At 37.1% G+C, this 24554-nt stretch overlaps 1 protein-coding gene across 1 annotated transcript in view; it reads right to left on the minus strand.

Moving 5' to 3' along the window:
- The window catches only part of st6galnac3 (ST6 (alpha-N-acetyl-neuraminyl-2,3-beta-galactosyl-1,3)-N-acetylgalactosaminide alpha-2,6-sialyltransferase 3), a 123070-nt gene that overhangs the window by 80203 nt on the left and 18313 nt on the right, over positions 1-24554 (minus strand). The window contains exon 2 of the mRNA XM_048163166.1: positions 6070-6264. Within this exon, the coding sequence (XP_048019123.1) occupies positions 6070-6264 (195 nt within the window). The remainder of the gene's footprint in view (positions 1-6069; positions 6265-24554) is intronic.

A 24554-nucleotide genomic window follows, 5' to 3' on the forward strand; every position in this document is an offset into this window, starting at 1 on the left:
ATTATCACTGCCCAATATATTTCTCGAAAGCCAGGGATGCGCTGACCCACGACTGGCCCAGCCTCCCCCTTTATGTTTTTCCCCCAATCGTGATGATTCCCCAGGTAATCAGACGAGTCAGGGAGGGTGCACACAAGGTCCTCCTGGTGGCTCCTCTGTGGAGGACCCAACCATGGTTCTTGGGGCTGTCTCGGCTATTTCCCATGGAGCCATGGCCGATTCCTCTGAGACGGGACCTCCTCTCTCAAGCGAGAGGGACGATATGGCACCCCAGACCCGAGCTGTGGGATCTTCATGTGTGGTTTCTCGATGGGAGCCTGCAAGCCTCCCAGAATGTCTTAAACACAATCTCACAAGCTAGAGCTCCGTCAACGAGACGTTTCTACTCCCTTAAATGGTCCGTCTTTGCTGCCTGGTGCACAGCCCGTGGCGAGGACCCATTGACTTGTGACGTATCCCAGATATTGTCCTTCCTTCAAGACTTAATGGATAGAGGCCGTACTCCCTCTACCCTTAAGGTCTATGCCACAGCTATAGCAGCCTCTCATGCTCCTATAGCAGGCCAGTCGATAGGGAGAAACAACCTTGTTGTTCACTTCCTGAAGGGATCCAGGAGTTTGAATCCCCCTCGTCCCCTCACAGTTCCTACCTAGGACCTATCTGTGGTTGTTAGAGGCCTTAAAGGCTCTCCCTTTGAACCAATCCAGACTGCCAACTTATGACCACTGTCACTGAAAACCGCCCTACTGCTAGCTTTAGCATCGGTTAAGCGTGTGGGAGATTTATAGGCGCTCTCAGTGAGCCCCTCTTGTCTTGAATTCGGGCCTAGCGACTCCAAAGTCGTCCTGAAACCAAGACATGGATATGTCCCGAAGGTCCTATCTACCCCCTTTAAGGCACAGATGGTCATTCTCTCGCTCTTCCTCCTTCCCAGGATGAACAGGAGTTGAACCTACTCTGTCCTGTCAGGGCCCTGAGGACTTACATTGACCGTTCCACCTCTTTTCGTCAGGTGGAACAGCTGTTTGTCTGCTTCGGTGGCCGCATGAAAGGTCTTCCGGTCACAAAGCCCAGGCTTTCCAGATGGATAGTCGACGCTATAGCACACCTCCTCGTGGGTGTGGTCCTGTGGCATTTCCATCGCCGACATCTGTGCGGTGGCTGGCTGGGCCTCGCCGTCCACATTTTTTAGGTTTTATAATCTGGACATTCCTGCGCTTCAGACGCAGGTCCTTTCTGTATAAGCCTCACTGCTCACCGACCCCGACCATGTCCGGGTGTAACTATACCCTGTGCACCCTGTATGCACCATAGGTACCCCCGCTGGTGCCTTGGCTTATGGGCTTGGGAGGATAACTACAGTGTTTCAGTCTCCGTTGTCTGGGCTATCCTGTCCTATGGGTATCTGTCACGAGCCCTTTTTCAAGTGCTTTGCCCTGAAGCTTGGTCGTCCCCCTGCGTAGCATGGCGTGATTGAACTGTCCCCATATGTGTCTTGTCTTGTGTAAAATAATATGAACGACACAGTATGAGTGTAGTATCAAAAAAGATACGGAACGTGTACTGAGTACTTTGCCATGCTACTTGCGGGACGCCTCATGCCGTCGCTTCAGTCGAATTAAATAAATTTAGCATGGTGAAACGGCCGCTTAAATAGCCCGATACTTCGCCCCTTTTGGCGGGCTCAAGCGGGCTCGCTCACCATTGGCTTGTGCGGCTCAGCCGCGCAGTCATTGGTTAGTTTACTTTAACTCAAGGAAATAATGGCCGTGCAGTTACACCACGTAATTGAATAAAGGCATCAGAATCAGAGAAAAAAAGGAGTTTTCCCATATGCATCTTGTCTTATGTATAATAAGACAAACAAAACAGTACTCATTCTGTATCTAAGGGAACCAAGGTTACGTTAGTAACCGATTACGTTTTCTATGGAATTACAGGGGTGCAGATTTCAAGCAGCTTCAGTTCTTAATAATATTTTTCATTCTGGCTTTCTATGGTCTAAAATAAACAGTTTTTGGTGTGGAGAGTTTGTGACTTTGAAAGAGCTCAATTAGTTGGAGGTTAGAGAGGCTGCCCAGCAACTAAAAGATCTTTCATTCAGGCATGACTGTTGTAGCAGCACTTTGTAACCTTGACAAAGGTATTCAACATAGCATTAGTATTAGGACCCTATCTGCCCCTGTTTTTGTGCATAAAGCAGCATGAAAGCACTAACAACAAAATAATTCCAACCCTCCTGGCCCATTTCATCTATACTAAATTGCTTTCAAAAAGCTGAATGCTTTTAAGAGATCAGATTGGAACAATAAATTTAATTAACTTTCCCTCTTTAATTTCTTTAGTAATTTTCTTTGTTCTATTGTAAGTTGGAGAACAAGCCGGCCTCTCTGCACTAATTGTGGCAATAAATCACCTGAGCAGTTGAAACTACATGAACTTGGCAGTTATGAGTCAAAGCCTCATCTGTGTGTGGGGAAAACTCTTCAATGACCTTGAATATAGGATAGATGACTTGGCAAAACTTCACTTAAACATTTGGGCTGCAGATTCTTTCATCATCCACACATCCTTGAAAATATCTTGAGGCAAAATAGACTAAAATTATTGTTAACATCCTCATAAATATTTATGCTAGTAGAATTCAGTCTTAACAAAAGACTCATTAGCACTCAATAACATAAAAACCTTTTTTTATTATTTTGGAAAACATTATTAAGGGGAAAAAAGGCTTCAAGATTATTTTAATCGCCACCTATAAAACTCTCAGTGTGAGTAACTCATAACCTACTAATAATTTACAAAGTATACCGAGAATGATATGACTGACCATAGTGCATTTAAAGTAAAATAGTCATGGTGACAGCAAGTCCACCCTCCAACTTTTTCAAACAAACTGACGGCCACTGCAACGAAACAAAATGAAATTCACATTTCACTGCTTCAGGGCAAAGCAATGTAGCATTGTAAAATATTATAAGACACTTTTGTTTGCAGAATACATAAATAATGTGTGACAAATAGAAGTGATCATGCTATTTCTAACTTGCTTTCAGTGATGCTGCATCCACATGGGTGATCTATGACAACAAACTGTTAAATTTGAAAAGTTGTAAATAAAACAAAGATTATCAGAGTATGTTTTCTTTCTACTTAAAAATTTCATGTTTAACCCCCTGTGGTCGGCGGTAGCACCTAGCTTTTTTTCTTATACATTATTCGAAACTGTTAAATGACTACTTTTATTTGTGTACAGTCACAATAACAACAAAACTTTGTACTGTTGTAAAATAAAGAAATCAAACAGTGTGCGCTTTCTGCTGTCTCAGTCTCTGTGAACTTTTTTCTGAAACACGTTTCAAAAATGAACTGTATCTTAGAATACTTGCCACACAGACATGACAGATATATCTTTAGAAAGCTTGAAGTGTCTACTTTTAAATGATGTTAGTCAAATTGAAAACAAATATTCTCTTTTTATGTAATCCATATGAAAACAGCGAGAGGTATAACCTTCCCTGCCCGGCCTCATTATCTGTAATGTGACCACACCCAAGCACAGCGCAGCCTTTGACACACAAATCGTCTATGTGCGAGGCATGCAAACCTATATACACCCCATCACCTCAAAACAGCTTCATCATTCCTCTACTTTTTTTATCAAGTTTGGAAGACACGCTCTGAGTTTACCTTGAATTTACCTCAGATGAAGAAAAACGTAATTGAAATGCAGCGGAGGCAAGTCATTTATTCCCACTTACATTAGTTAACGTGTTATTGTTACATAAACTATTCTTCAAACAGTCATGCGTTTATTGTCTTCATATTTAATAAGTCAAATCCTTTCTATCACCTTTTTAATCAGCTACAGTGATAGTTGTATTAGGGATGTCCTTGAATGGCATGTTATTGTACTTCTGTGAGGCATATTTGGAATTTCTGCGTGAGGGCACCCTCCGGCTTCCAGTATGAATTAAACATACATAACATTTATAATGATTTATAGTTATAGGCTGCCTGCATTTTTCCCAAAAAATATTTTTTTCTGTAAAGTAAAATTATTATTATCAATTTTATTATTATCATTATTATTTTATGCAGCCCTACAAGCAGGCACAACAAACCTGGTGTTCTTTATACTTTTGTGAATTTTAAATCACAATTTTAACCAGAAAAATCACAATTAAGGCCTGTACACACCTGGACGAATATCGCACGCGTTTATCGTCAGCGTTTTTCGAGACGGTTTTTGTGTTCACACCCAAGCGATTTTCACCGGTGATGCGCCGAGTGAAAGTGCAAATTCACTCCCTGACAGTATGTGGCGCTTGTGCTTAACGGTAGTGCAAATAAACATATGATATTAATAAAGTTAAAGAAGATAAAAAAAAAAAATGCATATATAAAATGGCATACATACATACATATATCTATAGTGCAAGTGAACGGTAGTGTAAATAAACATATTTATGAAACAGACATTCTCAACTATATTTCTTGAATGTAAAAGGGAAAAAAAGGAAAAATACATAAATAATACACATCTGTGGCAGAGCACCCATAGTGTGCGTCTCAATCAGCTCTCTACTTCACTAGTCAGGGCACTGATCAGGGATTCAGCCACATTCATTTAACATGGTATACTGATACACGACCTAGGAAGCTAGGGAGCTGTTTGAGACGCAGGGATAGTTTGTAGGGATCTTCCTCGTCTACTTACTTTCTCTTCGTCGTCTTGTGTGCTCGGCAAGACCGTTTTGTGCTTGAGCGCCACCAAGTCGTGTTTTACTGTAACTTCAGCAGCTCCAGGCACGTGAACAAAAGCGCCAATCTCATTGGTCGGCCAGTTTTTAACGCGGCGCGTCAAACCAAAAAACGAACCCGAGGCGTTTTTTAAAAAATGACGCTTTTACGCCTCGCGTTTTTCGCGTCGGTGTGCACACTCACATTGGCGCCCGTTGTTTAGTCACGAGGCGTTAAACGTCGGCGAAAATCGCGTGCGATATTCGTCCCGGTGTGAACAGGCCTTTAGATGCAGCCCTAGTTGATTCTGATATCAGCATGTTCACAGTTGTTTTGTTGTTTTTTTACAGGGACCAGATGCCACCGATGAGTCCTGCTGATTCAAACTTTCTCAAGTCTCTTCAAACTGTTTTTCTCTGAATGTGCTGTACCAACACCAGCAAGCTGCATTACATGAACATGGTAAAATGAAAAAGCAAACACCTTGGAAATGACAGGTATGTTAAACAGGAACTGTTTCAGGAATGGCAGGTGTGTGACTGTTCAAGTTTCTGTCTTTAGATCAGAGTGCTCAATAATGTGCCTTTTTGGCCTTCTTTATGTATATTTGGATTGTGTTGTGTTGTAAATAAAATAAAATCAATCAAAAAGCCATTCTTTTAAATCTTAATTATTCATGATCATTCATGCCCTCCCCGCATACAGCCTTCTGACATAAAACATGTCTTACAAATTTTAAATCAATATATTGTTTTATGTTAATGAGTGGGCAGGATGATTTTCACATCATTTTGAAGCAAAACTTCTAGGCTACAACATATATTTTTCAAAAGTTTTGTGAACAAATTTAGTATGGGTTTTATGGCCTTATTTCAGTGACTTTTTTTCACAAACCACACATAAATGCCAGTTTCTCAAAACCACAAACTTTTACATACATGCTGCTCACATATTACTTTAGCCATGAAAATGTTACAAGTAACAGAAATAAGCACAAATGTCAGGGCATGTCAAAACCCAGAAAACACCTCAGGCCCCAGAGGGTTAATTCGATGTTACTTCCCGTTTCTTTGTAATTAAATTTTTGCTAGCAATTTATGAGTGAAAATTGTTTCAAAGCCAATTTTATTTTTCAGTGCAAATTTCATTTTTCAGTTTTATTTTTAGTATCCAGTTGAATTGGTGAAATGAGTGAAATGTACAGTATGTGTATCCAGCTTTGACTGTAAGACAAACCAGTTTGTATTTTTTTTTTAAATATAATGCAGCTCCAGAGTGTAAAACAGGGACAAATCACTAAATATTTTAAGTGTGCTCTAGTCTCACCTCCTGGTGGGGGACGCTGAGGTAGCCGTGGTGGGGTTTGAAGGCTTTATGCGGTGTGCGGGAGAACATCCAGTTTCTACTGAAGCTCTGGCCGAATACAGGCTGCAGCAGGAAGTAGGGTTTCTCTGAGTAATTAATCACCACCAAAAACAGAGACACCACCACAATCAGACTGGTCACTATCACTGACTTCTTCTGTGAGGAGGGAGAGAAGAACAGAAAATATGGCGTCATTTGGTTTTTCTGATTCATGGGCAAAATGTGGCATTGAAACTTTTAGACAAAATAGTCATAGTCATAGTTGTTTTTTTTTTTTTTGTTTGTTTTTTTTTTTTTTTTTAAATTGATAGTGAAAAGAGGTGCTTAACCTCCGAAACAACCTCAAGAGGTCAAATTAAGCAGAATATTAGCTGTTTTCATTTCTACTCATTTCATAGAAGGTTTACCTTTTATTGCAAAGTAATAAACATTAAATAAACATCAGAATTATTAAGTGGTATCATGCCATTCTGCTTTAAACATGATGTGGTGCAACCTCTTCTAAAACTCTAAAATATCTCAAAACTGTCCTTTTTTATATAAAAAAAAAAAAAATCTCAGAAATACATACATTTTTGATACATTGGAATCTGGGTTTAAAACACATCACAGAGTCAATCCTCCTTGATGTGTGTCGCAAACTGTTGCTGGCTGATGATTCAGGAAAGTGTGAAGTTCTACTTTGATCTTACTGATGCATTCGACACCACAGTTCATGCTATTTTGCTGGAGCATTCATGGCAGTGGGCAAGGGATTAAGGGACTGTTCTTGAATGCTTTTCCTACTATTTTAACATAAGAACTTTCTCTGTAGAATTGGGATATGTTTCCTCTTCCCCTGAATCTATTCCTTTTGGTGTTCCACAAGGCTATATGTTGGACCCAGTTTTATTTTCTTTATATATGCATCCATTGGCTCATATTTGCTCATATCCTAACATCTTTAGGCTGATGATATTGAAATAGTTTTTACTATATCAATTCATAACAGATTATTCTAATAATAAAACAAAAAAGCTGTTAAATATATCGGAAAGGTCAAGACCTCAAAGGGGAGAAAGGGTGCATTTAAAACAACATATTTATCATGCTCACAACATATTTATCATGCTCAGTTATTTATATGTTCGATAATACCTTATACAACCATACAACAAAACATGTGAAATGATAATAAGCCAAATCAATAATATCTTAATAGAACAAAACTTTTATTTCTCAGTGCATGTCCTAATGGTCTAAGCAGTCCAAAAACTCAACCCTTGCAAACAAAAGTCAGAAGTACAGCAGAAGTCATTCTGTATTTCTTAAAGAGGATTAAAATGAAGCTCGTTTCTCTCTTTTGCACTCGACCGATCGCAGAGGACAATTCAAGCCAATGAATTGTTCTTTTTTCCCCCCATTAAAATATTCTCCTCCTTCTCATGTATCTGATATGACATATTTTCCACTGAGTATTAAAAAAAAAGTAAGAAATCTCTTAAAATTTGACTTCTTCCACTCTCTGTTCTCTATTCACAGTGGAAGATGGAGAACTGTCAAAGCTATCTCTGCATAATGATGTGTGGGTGTGAGTGTGTCAGAAGAAATGTATAAAACTCAAGAAAAATTACTCGAAACATGCCCATCCTGATTAGACTGAATGTATATGATTTCTGGTCAAGTACTTGGAATATTATAGGCATTCTATGCCAGACATGAAATATTATGTAATATAAACTAGGTTAGGTCATTTCTCTTTGAAATAAAATTCTCTAAACATCTTGTGCAATACATGTTATAGCAATTCAACTTTTAAGAAACCCTATGAAATCAAAGTTTTTTGGCTTTTTGTCCAGGTCAGTTATCTCTGGAGTCATGGGGAAATGTACTGAAAATGTTAATGAACCATCTATGAGATGACTAGCAACAAGTTGCAAATCTTGGTTCTAAATTACTGCGAAGTAAGCTAAAGGACATTTGAACATTTCATTAGAAAAATTTCAGCAACATTTTGAGGGCAAAAAAGGCTCATTGTCTACTGTCAATAGTGTAGCGATAAAGCATAGTTCACACAAAAGTCTATTTCAAACCAAAGTAGTCTGTAGGTCAACGTGGTGAATTTTCATGACCAGCTGAACCTGGTGTAAAATCTGCATGGTCAAATCTTCCATGGAGAATTCCAGATCCCAGATATGATTCCTACAGAAATGACTGGGTTTTCCCAACAAAAATTCTCCAAGCAACAGTAGATATGACTGCATCTTTAAATAGGATTAAAATTATTTAAGTTTCAAGTGCTTATCTTTGCATCATGCCTCAAGCAACTTGTGTGTACAGCAATGTAACTGATGCATCTCCATGCAATAGAGAAATATAAAAGCAAAAAGCCCCCTCTTTCTCTGCTAAGGTGTGTATGTCTATGTTCTTTGATGTAGTTTGATGGCCCGAAATTTGCCATCTAGAATGGAATCGTGTCTGGAATAATAAGGTGGCTGTCAGCAAATCTTTCTGAGCCAGTGGGGCTCAAATCTGGCACATCAAACATCTCAGGGAGGGTGTTTGGGTTTGCACTTCACAGGAAGACATCAAACATGAAGAGTTCATTTCAAAAAATGACCATTTAAAGCTCAGACTAAAAGATTGCATTGCATAGATTGCTGGAATGTTACATCATTATCTCAGAAATGGTCTCACATTCCTGTTGTGTCATTGAGTTGAACAGTGAAGACTTAAAGGATAGGATGCACCTTGAATAGAATCCAAATTTCCGTGTAAATATTTATTTTTTGGTAAAGACTTTCTCACTAAAGTGTTTTGAAATTGATTTATGCAAAAAAAAAAAAAAAAACTATTTTAAAAACACTTAACATCCCTGTTTAATGCACCTTGCATAGAATCAATATTTTTGCATTGATATGTATTTTGTGGTAGAGCCTTTCTAACTAAATTGATTTGAAATTAAATTATGTTGAAAAAGAGTATTTTAAAACACTTTCTAATATCTCTGTTATATCCTGCAAAAATAGATTCCTTCTCACTGCGGTTGTTAAAAGGCTGTATAATCATATTACAGACTAAAATTTGATTTGGTTTTGACAATCATCCAAGTATCCAAGTCATAGAGCAAAACTGATTTAGCCCCTAAAGCACTTCAAAACTCAACCAACAGAGAGCAAAAGGAGAAGAAAAAAAAAAACATCTGCTTGACCGTTCATCTCATCTGTTTTCATGGCAAGGGGGAATAAAAAGAAAATATCCCTCCACCTTGATTTGGATCTGTGGCCACAAATCTTGGCAAAGTGATGTGTCAGATTTGGGGGTGAGGTAAAGGCTTATAGGGGAGAAGAGAGCAAGTCGAAGAACTTCCATCAGCAACAGCATATGACTCATCTCATCGTTGTACTATCCATCAGGATAATCATTGCACAGGCCTTGTGTTCTGCACAATTTCACCCATTTCGATGGAGAGGAATTATTCAAAAGCAGGGACAAACAGAAAGAGAGAAAGAGAGAGAGAAGAGAGAGAGAGGGCAAGAGCGCCATCATAAGACTATTATGATACTCAAAATAAAAGAGACCAATACGATCCAATTATGGACAACTGAGTGACCATTAATAGAAAAAAATCCTAAACGCTACCATTGCAACCATTAGGAAGCTATTACAGACATTAGTTATACAAGAGGAGAAGAATAGTGGTGAAGTGGTAAACTAGATTTTTGTTTTCTGAAGAAAATATGAGTGGCGACAATGTAAAAATGTGACTGAGAGGCTATGTGGTTGCTAGGTTATTGTGGGCAGCTGCCCCTGCTTTATTAAGTGGTTGCTAAGGTGTTTAGAGTGATTTTAGCATATTTCTATGGATGAGATATGGAACACTAGGGCATTGATATATGGTTTCTAACATGTTGTGAGTGTTTGGTTACAAGGTTATTCTGGGTGATTGCTATGGTGTTTTGAGTGTTTTTATCAAATTGCTATGGCTGCTAATGTGTTGTGGGTGGTCAGGTGTTTTGCATAATTCTTTAGCACATTGCTTGTGGTTGCTAAGATGTTCTCAGTGGTTGTGATGGTGTTGCTATGCAGTTATTAGGGTGTTCTGGGTGGTTGCTATAATATTGCTATGCAGTTGTCAAAGGGTTCTGGGTGGTTTCTAGGACACTGATATGCAGGTTTACTGGACTGTTGTTGTTTTGCGTAGTTTTTAAATACATTGCTTGCAATTGCTAAGGTGATCTGGGTGGTTTCTGGGACATTGGTATGCAGTTCCTAAGGTGTTCTATGCACATTTGAAGGCACATTTCCCTTTCCTTTCCCTATGTATAGATAAAACGTTATCATAATTATTCCAGTTCGCATAGATCCGCAGACACAACAAATTTTTCTGTATTATGCGGACCAGACAAGTAATTTGGCAGTCACTTTAAAAAAAAAAAAAAAAAAGACCAAGCTTCTGCGCACATACACACTCAAACACGCAAATCTATAGACTAAACATGTAAATGAACGGCAAGAATGCATTAAAGGTATTCAGTTTTCAGTAGGAAAGGTGTCATTTAAGCAGCCCCTAAAGTAAAAATTAACAATTTTTACAACAAAAGTGATTCAATCAAAAAACAACTTTAGCTCGATAAGAATTTTCCTATTGTCACTGTAAAGCTGCTTTGAAACAATATGTATTGTGAAAAGCGCTATAATGTAGATGACTTGACATTACAGTGTGGTTGTTAGGTGTACTGGGCTGTTGTTGTTTTGCATAGTTTTTAACACATTGCTTGTGATTGCTAAGATGCTCTGGGTGGTTGCTATGGCATTGCTATGCAATTGTTAAGAGATTTTGGGTAGTTTCTGGGACATTGGTATGCAGTTCCTAAGGTGTTCTATGCACATTACAATGTGGTTGTTAGGTGTAGGGCTGTTGTTGTTTTGCATAGTTTTTACACATTGCTTTTGTCTGCTGAGGTGTTCTAAGTGGTTGCTATGGTGCTGCTATGGCGTTATTAAAGTTGTTTTAGGTGGTTTGGCATCGCTAAGCACTTGTTAAGATGTTCTGGGTGGTATCTAGGGCTTTACAATACAGTTATTAAGAAATGTTGAGTGGTTGCTATGGTGTTTCTTTGTAGTTGTTAAAGTGATAGTTCACCCAAAAATGAAAATTCTGTCATTTACTCACCCTGAAATTGTTCCAAACCTGTAAATATATACAGTACAGTCCAAAAGTTTGGAACCACTAAGATTTTTAATGTTTTTAAAAGAAGTTTCGTCTGCTCACCAAGGCTACATTTATTTAATTAAAAATACAGTAAAAAACAGTAATATTGTGAAATATGATTACAATTTAAAATAACTGTGTACTATTTAAATATATTTGACAAAGTAATTTATTCCTGTGATGCAAAGCTGAATTTTCAGCATCGTTACTCCAGTCTTCAGTGTCACATGATCCTTCAGAAATCATTCTAATATGCTGATTTGCTGCTCAATAAACATTTATGATTATTTTCAATGTTGAAAACAGTTGTGTACTTTTTTTTTTCAGGATTCCTTGATAAATAGAAAGTTCAAAAGAACAGCATTTATCTGAAATACAAAGCTTCTGTAGCATTATACACTACCGTTCAAAAGTTTGGGGTCAGTAAGAATTTTTATTTTTATTTTTTTGAAAAGAAATTAAAGAAATGAATACTTTTATTCAGCAAGGATGCATTAAATCAATCAAAAGTGGCAGTAAAGTCATTTATAATGTTACAAAAGATTAGACTTCAGATAAACACTGTTCTTTTGAACTTTCTATTCATCAAATAATCCTGAAAAAAAATATTGTACACAGATATTTTGTACAATTGTACACATTAAATGTTTCTTGAGCAGCAGATCAGCATATTAGAATGATTTCTGAAGGATCATGTGACACTGAAGACTGGAGTAATGATGCTGAAAATTCAGCTTTGCCATCACAGGAATAAATTACTTTGTGAAATATATTCAAATAGAAAACAGTTATTTTAAATTGTAATAATATTTCACAATATTACTGTTTTTACTGTATTTTTAATTAAATAAATGTAGCCTTGGTGAGCAGACGAAACTTCTTTTAAAAACATTCAAAATCTTAGTGGTTCCAAACTTTTGGACTGTACTGTATATATATTTTTTTTTTTGCTGAACACACACACACAAAAAATAGATACTGATATATGAAGAATGTTGGTAACCAAACAGTTGATTGGACCCATTGACTTCCATAGTATTTTTTCCCCCATACTATGGACGTCAATTGGGCCCATCAACTGTTTGGTTTCCAACATTCTTCGAAATATCTTCTTTTATGTTCAACAGAAGGAAGAAATTCATACAGGTTTGGAACAACTTGAGGGTGAGTAAATAATGACATAATTTTAATTTCTGGGTGAACTATCCCTTTAAATTGAGAATCGGAATTTTTTGTTTCAAAGAGAGATCATGATTCTACCACGATTCTAAATAGACATCAAAACAAGACAAAAATAAAATAGTGTAATTTACTAGAGGTTCTGAGAAAATGTTAATTGCTGCAGTCTATTTAAAATGTTTTATTAATTTGAATAATTAAAAAAACAGTTTGAATGATTAAATGACTCATAAATACTTCACTTGTTTCATTACTGGATGAATCAGCATTTTTGAACAAATCTCTTGAATGAATGATTCAATGAGAAATAATTTTTTTTATGATTCAATGAGCAATACATTTTTTAAACAGTCACTTGTCACCACCTGCTGGTACAACAATGGAGTCAATACAATCGTTATTTAAAGTGCCAAGTTACTACTTTCAAAAGGTGATTTGCTCCATTTTAATCGCTTTCATACACAACAGTGTTTATATCAGAATTATAACCTTTTATCCCAGTACTTCTGTGATAATAATAATGAATATTTGTAACACAGATATAGCAAAACTGTGTGGTTTAAAAGACTTTGTGAAGCGGTTTCATACATGACAACTGCTCTCTCTGGGTCAGCAGCAGCACCAATGCAGATTTGAATATTCCGGTGTGATTTTGTCAAAGGTTTAATAGACATATGTGATTCGTTATCATTTAGGAATTAGATAACAAGGGTATTTGAATCGAGATTGCGATCTTTTAATGATTACTCATGCAGCTCTAGTGTGAATGTGGAAATTTACATGAGATGTTGACCTATAGAAGTATAAAATACACCCTGAAAAAAACAATTCCTCATTTCAAGGGATATCCAATCATCCAAGTATGAAGACACACCATAAAAATCAAGGTTCCTCTCTAGACTGGACACTCAGTTGGATATATTCTGTTTCTTTTTATGAAGCTTCTTTACGACTGGGTCTGACAGGGAGTTTTACAGTGCTAGAGATTGCAGCTGACACTGTGGCTAACAAAGCTTTCTCTGTGGAACATCTCTCTGCTGAGGGCTATTTCTAGAGCCACGACCAGACTCATTTCAACAAGTATTGATCTCCGTTCACAGACTGAGCACTAGGCGTCACAGCAATCCCATACACTGACTAGAATCATCCTGTCAGCCTGGTAAGTATGTGTGAGGAGGAGAGTAAGCGAGTGAGAGAGAGAAATTGGATTTCTCCCAGATATAAGGTGGGAAATTAAACACATCTGGAGAAGCAAAAACATGGATGGCATGCTGAGATGCATGCTAATAATGCATGGGAGGAATTGTGATGGGAGCATTTATATATCTATTATCATGTGTGTGAGAAATAGTGAAATATTTATGTATGACAAGTCCAAATCTTGGTAATAATGAACAACAAACTGCGAATGTGAATGAAAGGTGAATTTCAACCACAAATGTTAGAGAAACAGTATGAGGGAAAGGTGACAAAAGTTGAAATGGCTTTGTTCGATGCAACAATGTATTGTTGCAAGCACATTACTGATCAAATTGAATGCACTGGCATATCGGGCATAAGCATGAAAAGGGAAGATATATTTTAAAAAAACTGTGGTTTATTAACAATTAATTAGGTATATTACTTTGTATATGTTCAACACTTTTACAGTTTTTTATTCTGCATAATTAATAAAAAGTCTAAGCATGTTGGTTGCTTTTTGTATACGTTAGACAGACGTTGTTGGTTTTCGTCGCTGTTTTTCAGCATCAACTTTTACCTCATTGTAAGGTTTGAAAATTGTCTTTTAAGATAATTATATATTACTTTTCTGTCATTGTGACTGTCTTATAATGTATGCATGGCATACATCTAACAGTTCATTTTAAATTAAATTGGCTACTCGAGTAGGATTATCATGGTGTTACATGTGATATCTAAAGCAAAGACAAAGAAAGAGCACAAGCTTTACACAGAATCTATTTTCAGAACTCTTCACAGTAATAGCAAGACGTGCAATAGCAAGCATGGAAATTACATTTGCAATGCAAAGATGTTTCCCCAACAAACTGTTTCCACACCCTTGGCAGAGTGAACCATTAAAGTCCAATTTCAATTAATAATAGATTCTAGAAATATTTACTGAGTGTTTGTGTTCTATCCTCTCCTCCAGTCCCCAGCTAGTTCTCAAGAATCATTACTAGCCCTCAAAGGTAATGAGATGGCACTACTTGCAAACAAAAACCCATCTTCTAATAAAGTGGATTTAATCACGTGATTGCATAAGATTTTACTTTCTTCTAGACAACAAAATGAGATGTTAGGCAGGATGTTCATCCTGCTTTTTGTATGCAATGAAAGTGAATGTTAAGACTTTGAATACAGCGTACAAGAAAAAAGTAGGTCTTTAGCACCACCATTACTAACAGGCATCTGCTTTTTACTGCTTTTTCTGTTTTGCCTATGTTGGTCAACAATAGATGTCAGAAATAGTACACGTACATTAGGACATTGCATTTTTTTACAATGGAAAATTGTCACAGTTTGGCCCACATAGACTGCTGTTGTGCTCAATGTGTGAAGAGTTTTGAAAAAGTGACCTAAGTATTGAGAAATGTGTCATAGTGATTTTAAAGAATTGTAATGTAACTGTGTACAGTGCACTACATGCCTGAGTGCTGTACTGACAGTAACCAGCAGAGGGAACCCTGCTCTGCCTGACTGTATGTCATACTTTGCTAACCAGAGAACACAAGCAGGGTTCAGTTCGGAGACAAAAGAGAGGAATCTGGAAGCCTTGCAACATAAGTTAAGTTTGTTATTTTTAGTAAGAGTGTCAGGTGGAGGATGAAGTATAATAATGAAAATTATTGCAAAATTGTACGTTAAAAGGACCTCAGCTTCAGCATTTGCTTTCACAGAGCACACGATTAAAAATTAAACCAAACAAAAACTTAACTTTTCAAATAATTACAAAGGAACTGCAACACATTGAATTAAACATGAAAGACTGAAATTAAATCACACTGGTTATTTGTTTTATTTACTTCAAAAATCATTTTAGTGTGTTCTGTTGTTCTACCACACACTGAAAAAAGACTGTAGAAGAAACAATTTTCACTAGTAAATTTCATAATTAATTACACAGAAACATATATATATATATATATATATATATATATATATATATATATATATATATATATATATATATGCAATATCGCAATACTATTTTATTTCTGTGTACTTTGTGCTTTTTAGTTTATTGTGTCTCCAATGTCAGTAGCTTTCCATGCACTTTTTTTATGCAAAGTTTGGGATATTGCATAAACATTCTGGTCTGAATCACCATGATGTGAATTTCAAGTTGTGCTTGTTTGAAGTGGATGCATTTTTTTTTATTATTCAATAAGGATATAAACTACGATAGAATTGGCAAGAATTTTTTGCATCAAAAAATTGGGATTTGTCACTGGACCAATATCATTGCACAGCTCAAATGTTGATCTGGTCCTTCAGAAATGCCAGAGCCAAAGCTTGTCATCAATAACTGGCTACTGTCACTTAGACCTGCCTGCAGACACAAGACATCTGCTGCAGATCGCAGCAGATCGCAGATTAAAATAAACTAAAATCAAGGTTGCAAACTGCAATCATGTTTCTCGTGAGTTCTAATGGTCTAGCCCCACATACTTTACTTAGGTGGGCCACACAGGTATATTAATGGCTGCCACATATACATTCTATATTTTGGTGAGGCATTTTTGCTTTTATTATTTTTTATCCTCTGATACTTTTTATCCGACCAAGATGATGAAACCATCCGCAATCGATTTAGGGGCCGTTCATGTTGCGTCTAAAAATGCGCTCTGGAGCGTGGTGCCTGCCGTTGCTAGGTAATCACGAACCACGTTCTCCATGAAGACAAATAAGTTTCAGCAAAGGATAAATGGATTTTCAGCCCTTGCATTTGCTCTAATAGCCTACTACTAGGTATATTACATTTCGTACCTGCTCGTTCTGTGTGCACGAGAACTGTTTACTCCTGCTAACAATCCCACATGTGCTGCAGAGACCCACAGAGACATGGATATTTCACAGACAAAGACCTGGAATGTGTAGTAATTACATGGTAATTACACTCGTTGATTTCAACAGAATGAATGGAGAGTCTCCGCAATGGTTAGCGATGCTCCGTAGTATCTTTATCACAGTCACTCGGTTTTTGAGGACAGTATGTGTTCTAGGTAGATTTACAGCTGTGTCATATACTGTATGCTCTTTCCTTTTGTTAACTATTTTTTTTAGATCACTTTGTAAAAACAAAAAAAAAAAAAACAAATGAAGTCCACTGTGATTTAAAACAACAAAAGATGAAAATGAATACATTAATACTTTTTTATTTATAACAACACTGCTTTTAAGGCCTGATATACTTACGGCAAAGTTCTTTTTTTTTTTTTTTTGTTCTTCGTTTAGGGTTAAAATTAAGTTTGAAATACATGAGCAGCGATATACTGTTGTCGAACATCTGCTGAGAGTGGCATTTAGAGGAATATGTAAATATGTGCTGCATGCTTTCCTCACAAAATAAACACAACAAAAATGAGAATTTTAATAGAAAGCAAGCATTTTTTATAGAAAGCATCTGATCATAACAACATGGGTATGTTAGCGCAAGCTCTCCAGTAAGTCACGTCATGTTTATTTATATGCCATTTTATATTCAGTAGGTTGCTTAAAAGCAAGCAGCTTTACGGTGTCAAACATGAAAAACAGTGTCAGTGCCTCATTTTATCAGAAGCACAATTTCATTTTCTACTATAAAGCGGCTATCCAGTGTGTTCCAGGCTAGTGTCCCCAGTTTCTCTTGAAGCCAATACAGAAGTGACTTAAACTGCAATTCATCGACTGACCGCTAGGGACATGCTCCAAAAGAGAGCAGAATCTCATTGACCCTCATGTTAAAATGCCCAACTTTACAGCAGATAAAAACATGTTTACAGTTGGTACAAATTGTGGTTTTGGTCTATACTGCTTATTTTCCCCTTCATGACAACTCTGAGGGGGGTGAATTTTTTTATAACTCATCCGTTTAAATTATATTAAGCCTTAAACTTCTGTATAATTAAGGGTGTGGTCACTTGAGTGACAGGTGAATTGCCGCTGCTGTCTGTGAACCGTCACCTTAGCTAATTCCAGCTGCTGAATTTGGCATCTCTGCCATGTTTGTGCTTTTTTCTGGATTATTTTATAGAATTATCAAATAATATGGCTTGCTGTGTTAATGGTCAAGACTCGAGACAGATGTGCATCTGTGTACATGTGCACGCAATGCAGAAGATAAACAGAACACACATTGTTGGATGGCGGCATTGGCTAAAAGTTTTGCCTGTGAGATTTACTATGACAAAGGCTGGAGAATATGCCTCTCAAGACACCACAAACTCTGACAGCACTGCTTGGATATTATAACTAAAACTGCTGCACTATTTTGAAAAATTATACTTTGGACGGGGGCTCATTTGTTTGTGAGAGTCTAATGTATACAATCCAGTTTTACAACAACGCTGCTCAGGTTGCATAATATCTGGACGCTCATGGACATTATACCCAAGTGCAATGGATTGGATTCATCTCGCGATCGAGATGATTTTACATGTTGTCATTTGCACACCCAACACAAATTACAATATTACTGGTGCTGGAGCATCTAAAGACACCATAGATTGACAGTAAATCTTTAGAACTTTCAAATGATATAACTTATTTTTATTACTTCATTAGATCAGAGGTCTTCAACCCTGCTCCTTGGGACCCAATGTCCTGCAGAGTTTAGCTCTAACCCTAATCAAACACACCTGAACCTAATCAAGCTCTTCTGGATTGCTTGAAAATCACAGGCAGATGTGCTGAAGCAGGTTGGAAATTTTGCAGGACAGTGGGTCCCCAGGAGCAGGGTTTAAGACCTCTGTATTAGATAGTGTCTAAGATAGATAGCTAGCTCCTTAGCCTGATAACATGATCACGTCGTGCTAGGCAGGCATGGTTTGAGCAACTAGGCACCTCAGTTCCAACCACGTCCTGCCTCTTTGCCCATTTTCAGTTATGAATATGCGTGATGATGCTCTGCCAAGATGGCAACGGCCACTTTTTCCCTTCAAAACTGCTCTTCAGAAATCTACGGGTGACATCATGGACACTACGTCCGTATTTTTTTACAGTCTATGGTTTTCACCCGCATCATACCTCGACATACTCAACAGAATTGAGTCAGAGAAGCGTTCCACATGAAAGAAGGCAAAGTCTCAGCGCACACCTCCTATTACATTATTGTCACAGACCCAGGGCCGGCGTGTGCCTATAGGCAAACCAGGCAGCTGCCTAGGGTGGCAGCACAATCACGGAAAGAGAGGGATTTAGCTTTTAATTTAATTAATCTATTTATTTTTTGGACATTCGTTTGGAATTATTTCACTTTTATTAAAAAGTTATCAACCAATTAGTTATTCTAATTAACTTTCCTTCATTCTACCAAGTACCAAAACCCGCTCACCCAGCCACCAACCAAGAGCGGCATATGATCTGCATGCAATGTTGCCAATCACATACATATCTGTTGATATCTCAGTGGCCAAGTTAGCACTGAACAAAAACTCTGTTGTTTTGAGCGGTGAGTGGACTCTGAGTTTTGTACGCTCACAAATCCTCCCATAATAAATCCTCCCCTAAAGTCCGTTTCGAACTTCGTTTTGGCCTGATTTTGTTCGAAACCTCACATAAGTTCATTCTTCGATTTTTGTATATTGGGGCCTTTAGTGTCTCCATCAAACGGACCGCAAAATTCCTTTAAACAGCCCAGTAGGCCAAACTAGAAAGAAAATTTATACTGAAAGTTTTGAAGTTATTTATATATATATATATATATATATATATATATATATATATATATATATATATAGATAGATAGATAGATAGATAGATAGATAGATAGATAGATACACCAAACTATAGGTCTACCAAAGTAAGTTATTTAAAAAGTGACAAACCCCTGATAAAGTCTCCAAAAACACTATCCTACTGAAATTGTTTAATGTATTGTTCTTCCTTTATTCATTTTTTTTTCATATCAAATTCTTGCATAGATATTGCCAAACTGAATGCTCACTATCTGTCCTGTCTCACCCATCAACTGTTTAGCATTTAAAAGGCTTTCATAAACCAGGTCACTGAAGATGTAATCCTGGTGACATGACACATCTCTATAGAGCTATGAGCCAGTTTGTCACAAATTCTCCACAGTGCATAAGCTCGTTCCTCCCCCAATCACCCAAATTAAAACTTCATTAGGGGGAGTGAAATTGAGAAAGATCAGAGTATGTGGCTTTAGGCTTTTGAAATATAAAACACTATAAACTAGCTCATTGGTTACTATACTCATGGATCATCACAGCAGTATTTGACGTCAAAGCATAATCCCTAAAATAGAGAAGCCTAAAAATAAATTTATAAATTCTGATCATGGAACAACTTTAATGATTCATCTTCTTAGGGGACCCGGACCAAACTATCAATACACATTAGGCAGTGGACATATATTTTTATTGAATATACACAGGGTTAGGAGTTTGTATTTATTTATTTTTTTAAATAAGTATTCCACTCAAGGTGGAAACATGATGCAAAATGTTATTTGTTAAGTATTTTGTTGGTAAATTAAGACTTTGGATTATTTATTAAAGTCCAAATAAAATGAAAATCATGTTTGATAGCACCTGCATGGCAAAGCATTTTAGCTTAGCATAAAGCTAAATCTTCTCATGACAACTTACTGCTGCAGAACCTACCTCAAAAGTTTATAAAACAACTTTTTTTTTTTTTCAAATTGCAAGTGGAATCTGTTTATAGAATAAGGCAGAAAATATATTTATTGTAGCTTTTTACATAATACTAAATACTATACCTGCTTATTATTTATCATACAAACATCCTCTATCCTTCTAGGATACCTGAAACAGGATAAAGAACATTGACAAATCATTCATTTTATTATATTTTTTATTGGATACATGTTTTATCTAACTATTCTGTCTGATTCCAAATCCTTCACAATCAACTATCTTGAGCTGTGACATCAAAGATCTCCAAAAAAAGATTTGGGCAGTGGAAAAACAATGAAGATAATCCACACTGGACAACTCAAGGAGAACAAGTAACAGTGGTACAATTCAAGACTAAGAACTGATTGAATCAACTAGAAATAGGGCTAGAAATATTCTGGGATAACAAGGAACTGAACAAGAGACAGGTGGGACTAATCAAACTCATTGGTAACCATAGAAACAGAAAACACAGGAACAATATGACCAGTAAACAGAACATAATCCTGACAGGTATAAACATGGTAAAGATATCTCCAGTGGAATTTCTACTGTCATTATGACAATTCTGCTTGTTTTCAAACTATATACAGGAAGTGTTGTTGATATAAATAATTAACTACAATTCATTTTGTTAATCCATAAAGAATCCAAGTTCTAATTTGGTATGTTCTTCAATGAAAACAATACTTTTATTGAAGCAAAATAATAAATATGATTTCATTTATGATTTCATCGTTTTTCATCGTCTACTGCAGTACAAGCAAGATCACCCCTGGGTCTCAAGAAACACTCAAAAAAAATTAAGCTTTTTTTAAGATTTACAGATTTTAATTGTATAGTAAAATTACATCAAATTGAATAATCCTTACATATTATTTATATTATTGAATAAGAATTGTAAAGGAGTAAAAAAAAAAAAAAAAAAATATGAGTTTTATAAAACATTTTATATAAATTTTAATAGAACAAAGGAATGAACCATTTCAGTTTGAAATATTAAGTTCAGAAAATATGTTATATGAATAAACATATGAATACAAATCACATAAACTGGTAAATTCCCTTGCCCCAGTAAGATTCATACAAAATGTTTTTAGTAGTTTTTTTTTTTTTTAATTTTTTTTTTTTAAATTCTTAATTTATAATGAATAAATGAATGAATAATATTAATTATAGTGAATAATGAATTAATGAATAATATGTAATGATTATTCAACACAATTTGGTGGAATTTAACTATACAACTGAAATTCGTAAATCTTAAAAAAAAAAGTCTCTTGTGAAGGAAGGAAGTGAAGGAAGATGATGTGAAAATTATATAATGGCCATTTTCATACACAGCAAAAGACATTGACATATTTCCCGCTATATTTTTCAACCTGTCTTTCAACAGCCTTTCCCCTAAATATAATCTCCACATGTGACAATTGAAAACAAACTGAAAGTCCATGAAACCAAAACTAACTGAAGATAACTGTTACAGCACACCCCCCGCAAGGTGTGACCTCGCGCCGTAACAGAATGATGGTATAGGGAGGGATAAAGGTGGCTTGGGAGGAGGACGTGGATGAGGCGAAGGGATGGTTGAAGGATGTAGCAAAGGGATGGTGATGGCAGGACGAGGCAAAGGGATGGTGAAGGCAGGAGGACAACACCCAGATGGTACAGGTGGAGGAAGTCCGATGGCGCAGACCCAGAGCTCCACAGAGTCAACAGTTTGCAGAGGAGACAAAGGCGGGAAGAGCCAAGATGTTGTAGGTGTGGCTGCCTTCATCTGGGGGACGACCAATGGAGACAAGGTGACAAACCTCGCAGGTGGAGCCTGCCAAGGACTGGGGCAATGCTGATGAGACTGAGGACAGAGGCGATGCTGAAAGGAGGAAGGAGGCCACTGCAGCTATAAGGAAGGAGGGACGGAGTGCAGCGGACGGCCCGTATGTCTGTGGTGCAGGTGGAGCGACGACTGACCAAGGGGGAGCCGGTAGGACGAGGGAACCTGGTGGAGCCACTGGGCCGAGGATCCCTGTTGGAGCCAAAATGGGAGAAGCCAGGATGGAGCCGACGGGGCCGAAATAGAATGAAGGGATCCAAGGCCAGAAGCGGAGTCGCAGGATCCTCTAATGCAGGCGCTGCTGATGGTTGCTCGACCTGTGGCTCAACGTCCCGGCAGGGCATCTCCAGAGATGGTACAAGGCTGCAAGCTTCTAGCAGCAGTGGGGCTGGAGGACTGGCTGAGCTCTGTGATGATAAAGGAGACTGTACATGATGAAGGTGAATAGGACACAGTCCAAAAACATCAAAGAAATTAGCAAATCACCATCCATATCGTTCATAATGCTGTCTTTAAACAGCGATGATGGTCCAACAGAAGAATTATCGCTCTCAGTGCTGTCCTTGAACAGTGCTGAAGCATTAGATACTGTGTGGGCTAGGGTGAGAGTCGATCTTTCCTCTTTGGTGTCCAGCAGCCAGTTCTCGGTTCCCGTTTCCGTTCCCATTAAAGGTGGTAATTTTGGCTCTGGGTCTGGCTGTGCTCTGAATCAGGGCTGTACGCTCTTCAGTCTGGTGGTGTCTGGGAGGGTTATGGGGTCATCAGGGTCTCATCATCGAGTGGACAGATGATGGCAAGATGAAAAAACCCAGCAGAAAAAGAAAGGAAATCGGTGATCTCCTAAGCCATCTTTATGAACATGATCAAATCCATGTTTGGTCCGGTCATCTGTTCCAGTGTGTGCAGGCAGGCAGATGAAGACACAGAAGAGTAAGGTTCCAACACAAAGTTTACTTATATTAATCCAAACAGGTAGCAATCCATACAGGTAGCAGACTAACACACACATATACGCATAAACGTGACTGGACAATGAGTGCAGGAGAAGGTACCATATAAATAAAATCAAACAAGATCATTAATCAAACACAGCTGAAACAAACAAACTAATAACGATGGTAACCAAGGAGACAGATGAGTGGCAGGAATCTTAACGTGACAATTGAAAAAGAAAAAAAAAACTAAAAGTCTATGAAACTGAAACTAACTGAAGATAATTGTTACAACATGTGGTTGTCCACACAAATCAGTGTCATTTATATATCGCCTTATTAATTTATTAATTTATCATTTTAATGCATTTATTTAAAAACAGCTTTTGTTTGTGTAGCCTAATGCAGTCAGGTTGATTCAGTCATATTAAATAACATTTTAACTAATATTTTAGTAAATTTAGATGTCACCACATGAAACACATTTTAGGTTACCATTTTACAGTCTATGACATTTTAAAGGTTTAGTCTAGAAAAATGTGACAATTTGGAAATCCAAAAGTGTTTGCAATACAACTGCAGCCTTTTTATGTCTTGTTTCTTAAAATTTCTTGTCAATCCACACCTACAACACTCACCTTATAACTTACTACAGCCGACACAGTCAGTGATTTCTGTGCTGTGCTTTCCAAGGCCGAGACAATGTCTGTCAGCTCTGTGGGTGATTAATGTGAACACTGAGCTGTTCTCGGACACCCTGCACTTAAAACAATTGAACACCATTATTCCTGGCGAGGGTCAAACAAAAATGGTTTACGTTTGCTGATGTACTTCCAAAGCTTTATATTTTGGTATGACCTGGAACATTGCCTGGACATGTATATCAGCTCAGTTGCTGCCTTATGAAATTATCATGGCATTTTTAGATCTAGGGCACTGTGTACTCGATGCAGGTCCCCGGCAATGACCATCTGGTTCAGGAAATAGCTGTCAGAGAAATACTGAGCCAACACTGAAAATACTGTTTGTTATATGCACTGACTCTACCTTGAAATTCGTTTTAGTGCAGGTTTTAAAATCTCTGTCTTGTCTATGACGAGAAACAGATATAGAAAATTTTAGCAAGACATTTAACCCTATATTGCATGATATTAAAAATATTAAATACATTCATCATATTAAAAATATTAAATACATTACAAGCTCATGATCTATATAAGATGGCAATAAAATGGGTACAAATGAAGAGATGACTTTGAATGAACCAATAATAATATTATAAACCAATAATAAACTTGATTAAAAAAAATAATAATATATATATATGCATCATCTCTTTTTATTTAATTGATTTTTGTAAATGTGTTTGTTGCTTAAAAAGCCACATTATGTAACAATTGAATGAATGCAGTGGATATGTTAGGTATGATATTATTGAAATAAATAGA

The sequence above is a fragment of the Megalobrama amblycephala genome, linkage group LG17, assembly GCF_018812025.1.
Source record: "Megalobrama amblycephala isolate DHTTF-2021 linkage group LG17, ASM1881202v1, whole genome shotgun sequence".
Classification (NCBI taxonomy): Eukaryota; Metazoa; Chordata; class Actinopteri; order Cypriniformes; family Xenocyprididae; genus Megalobrama; species Megalobrama amblycephala.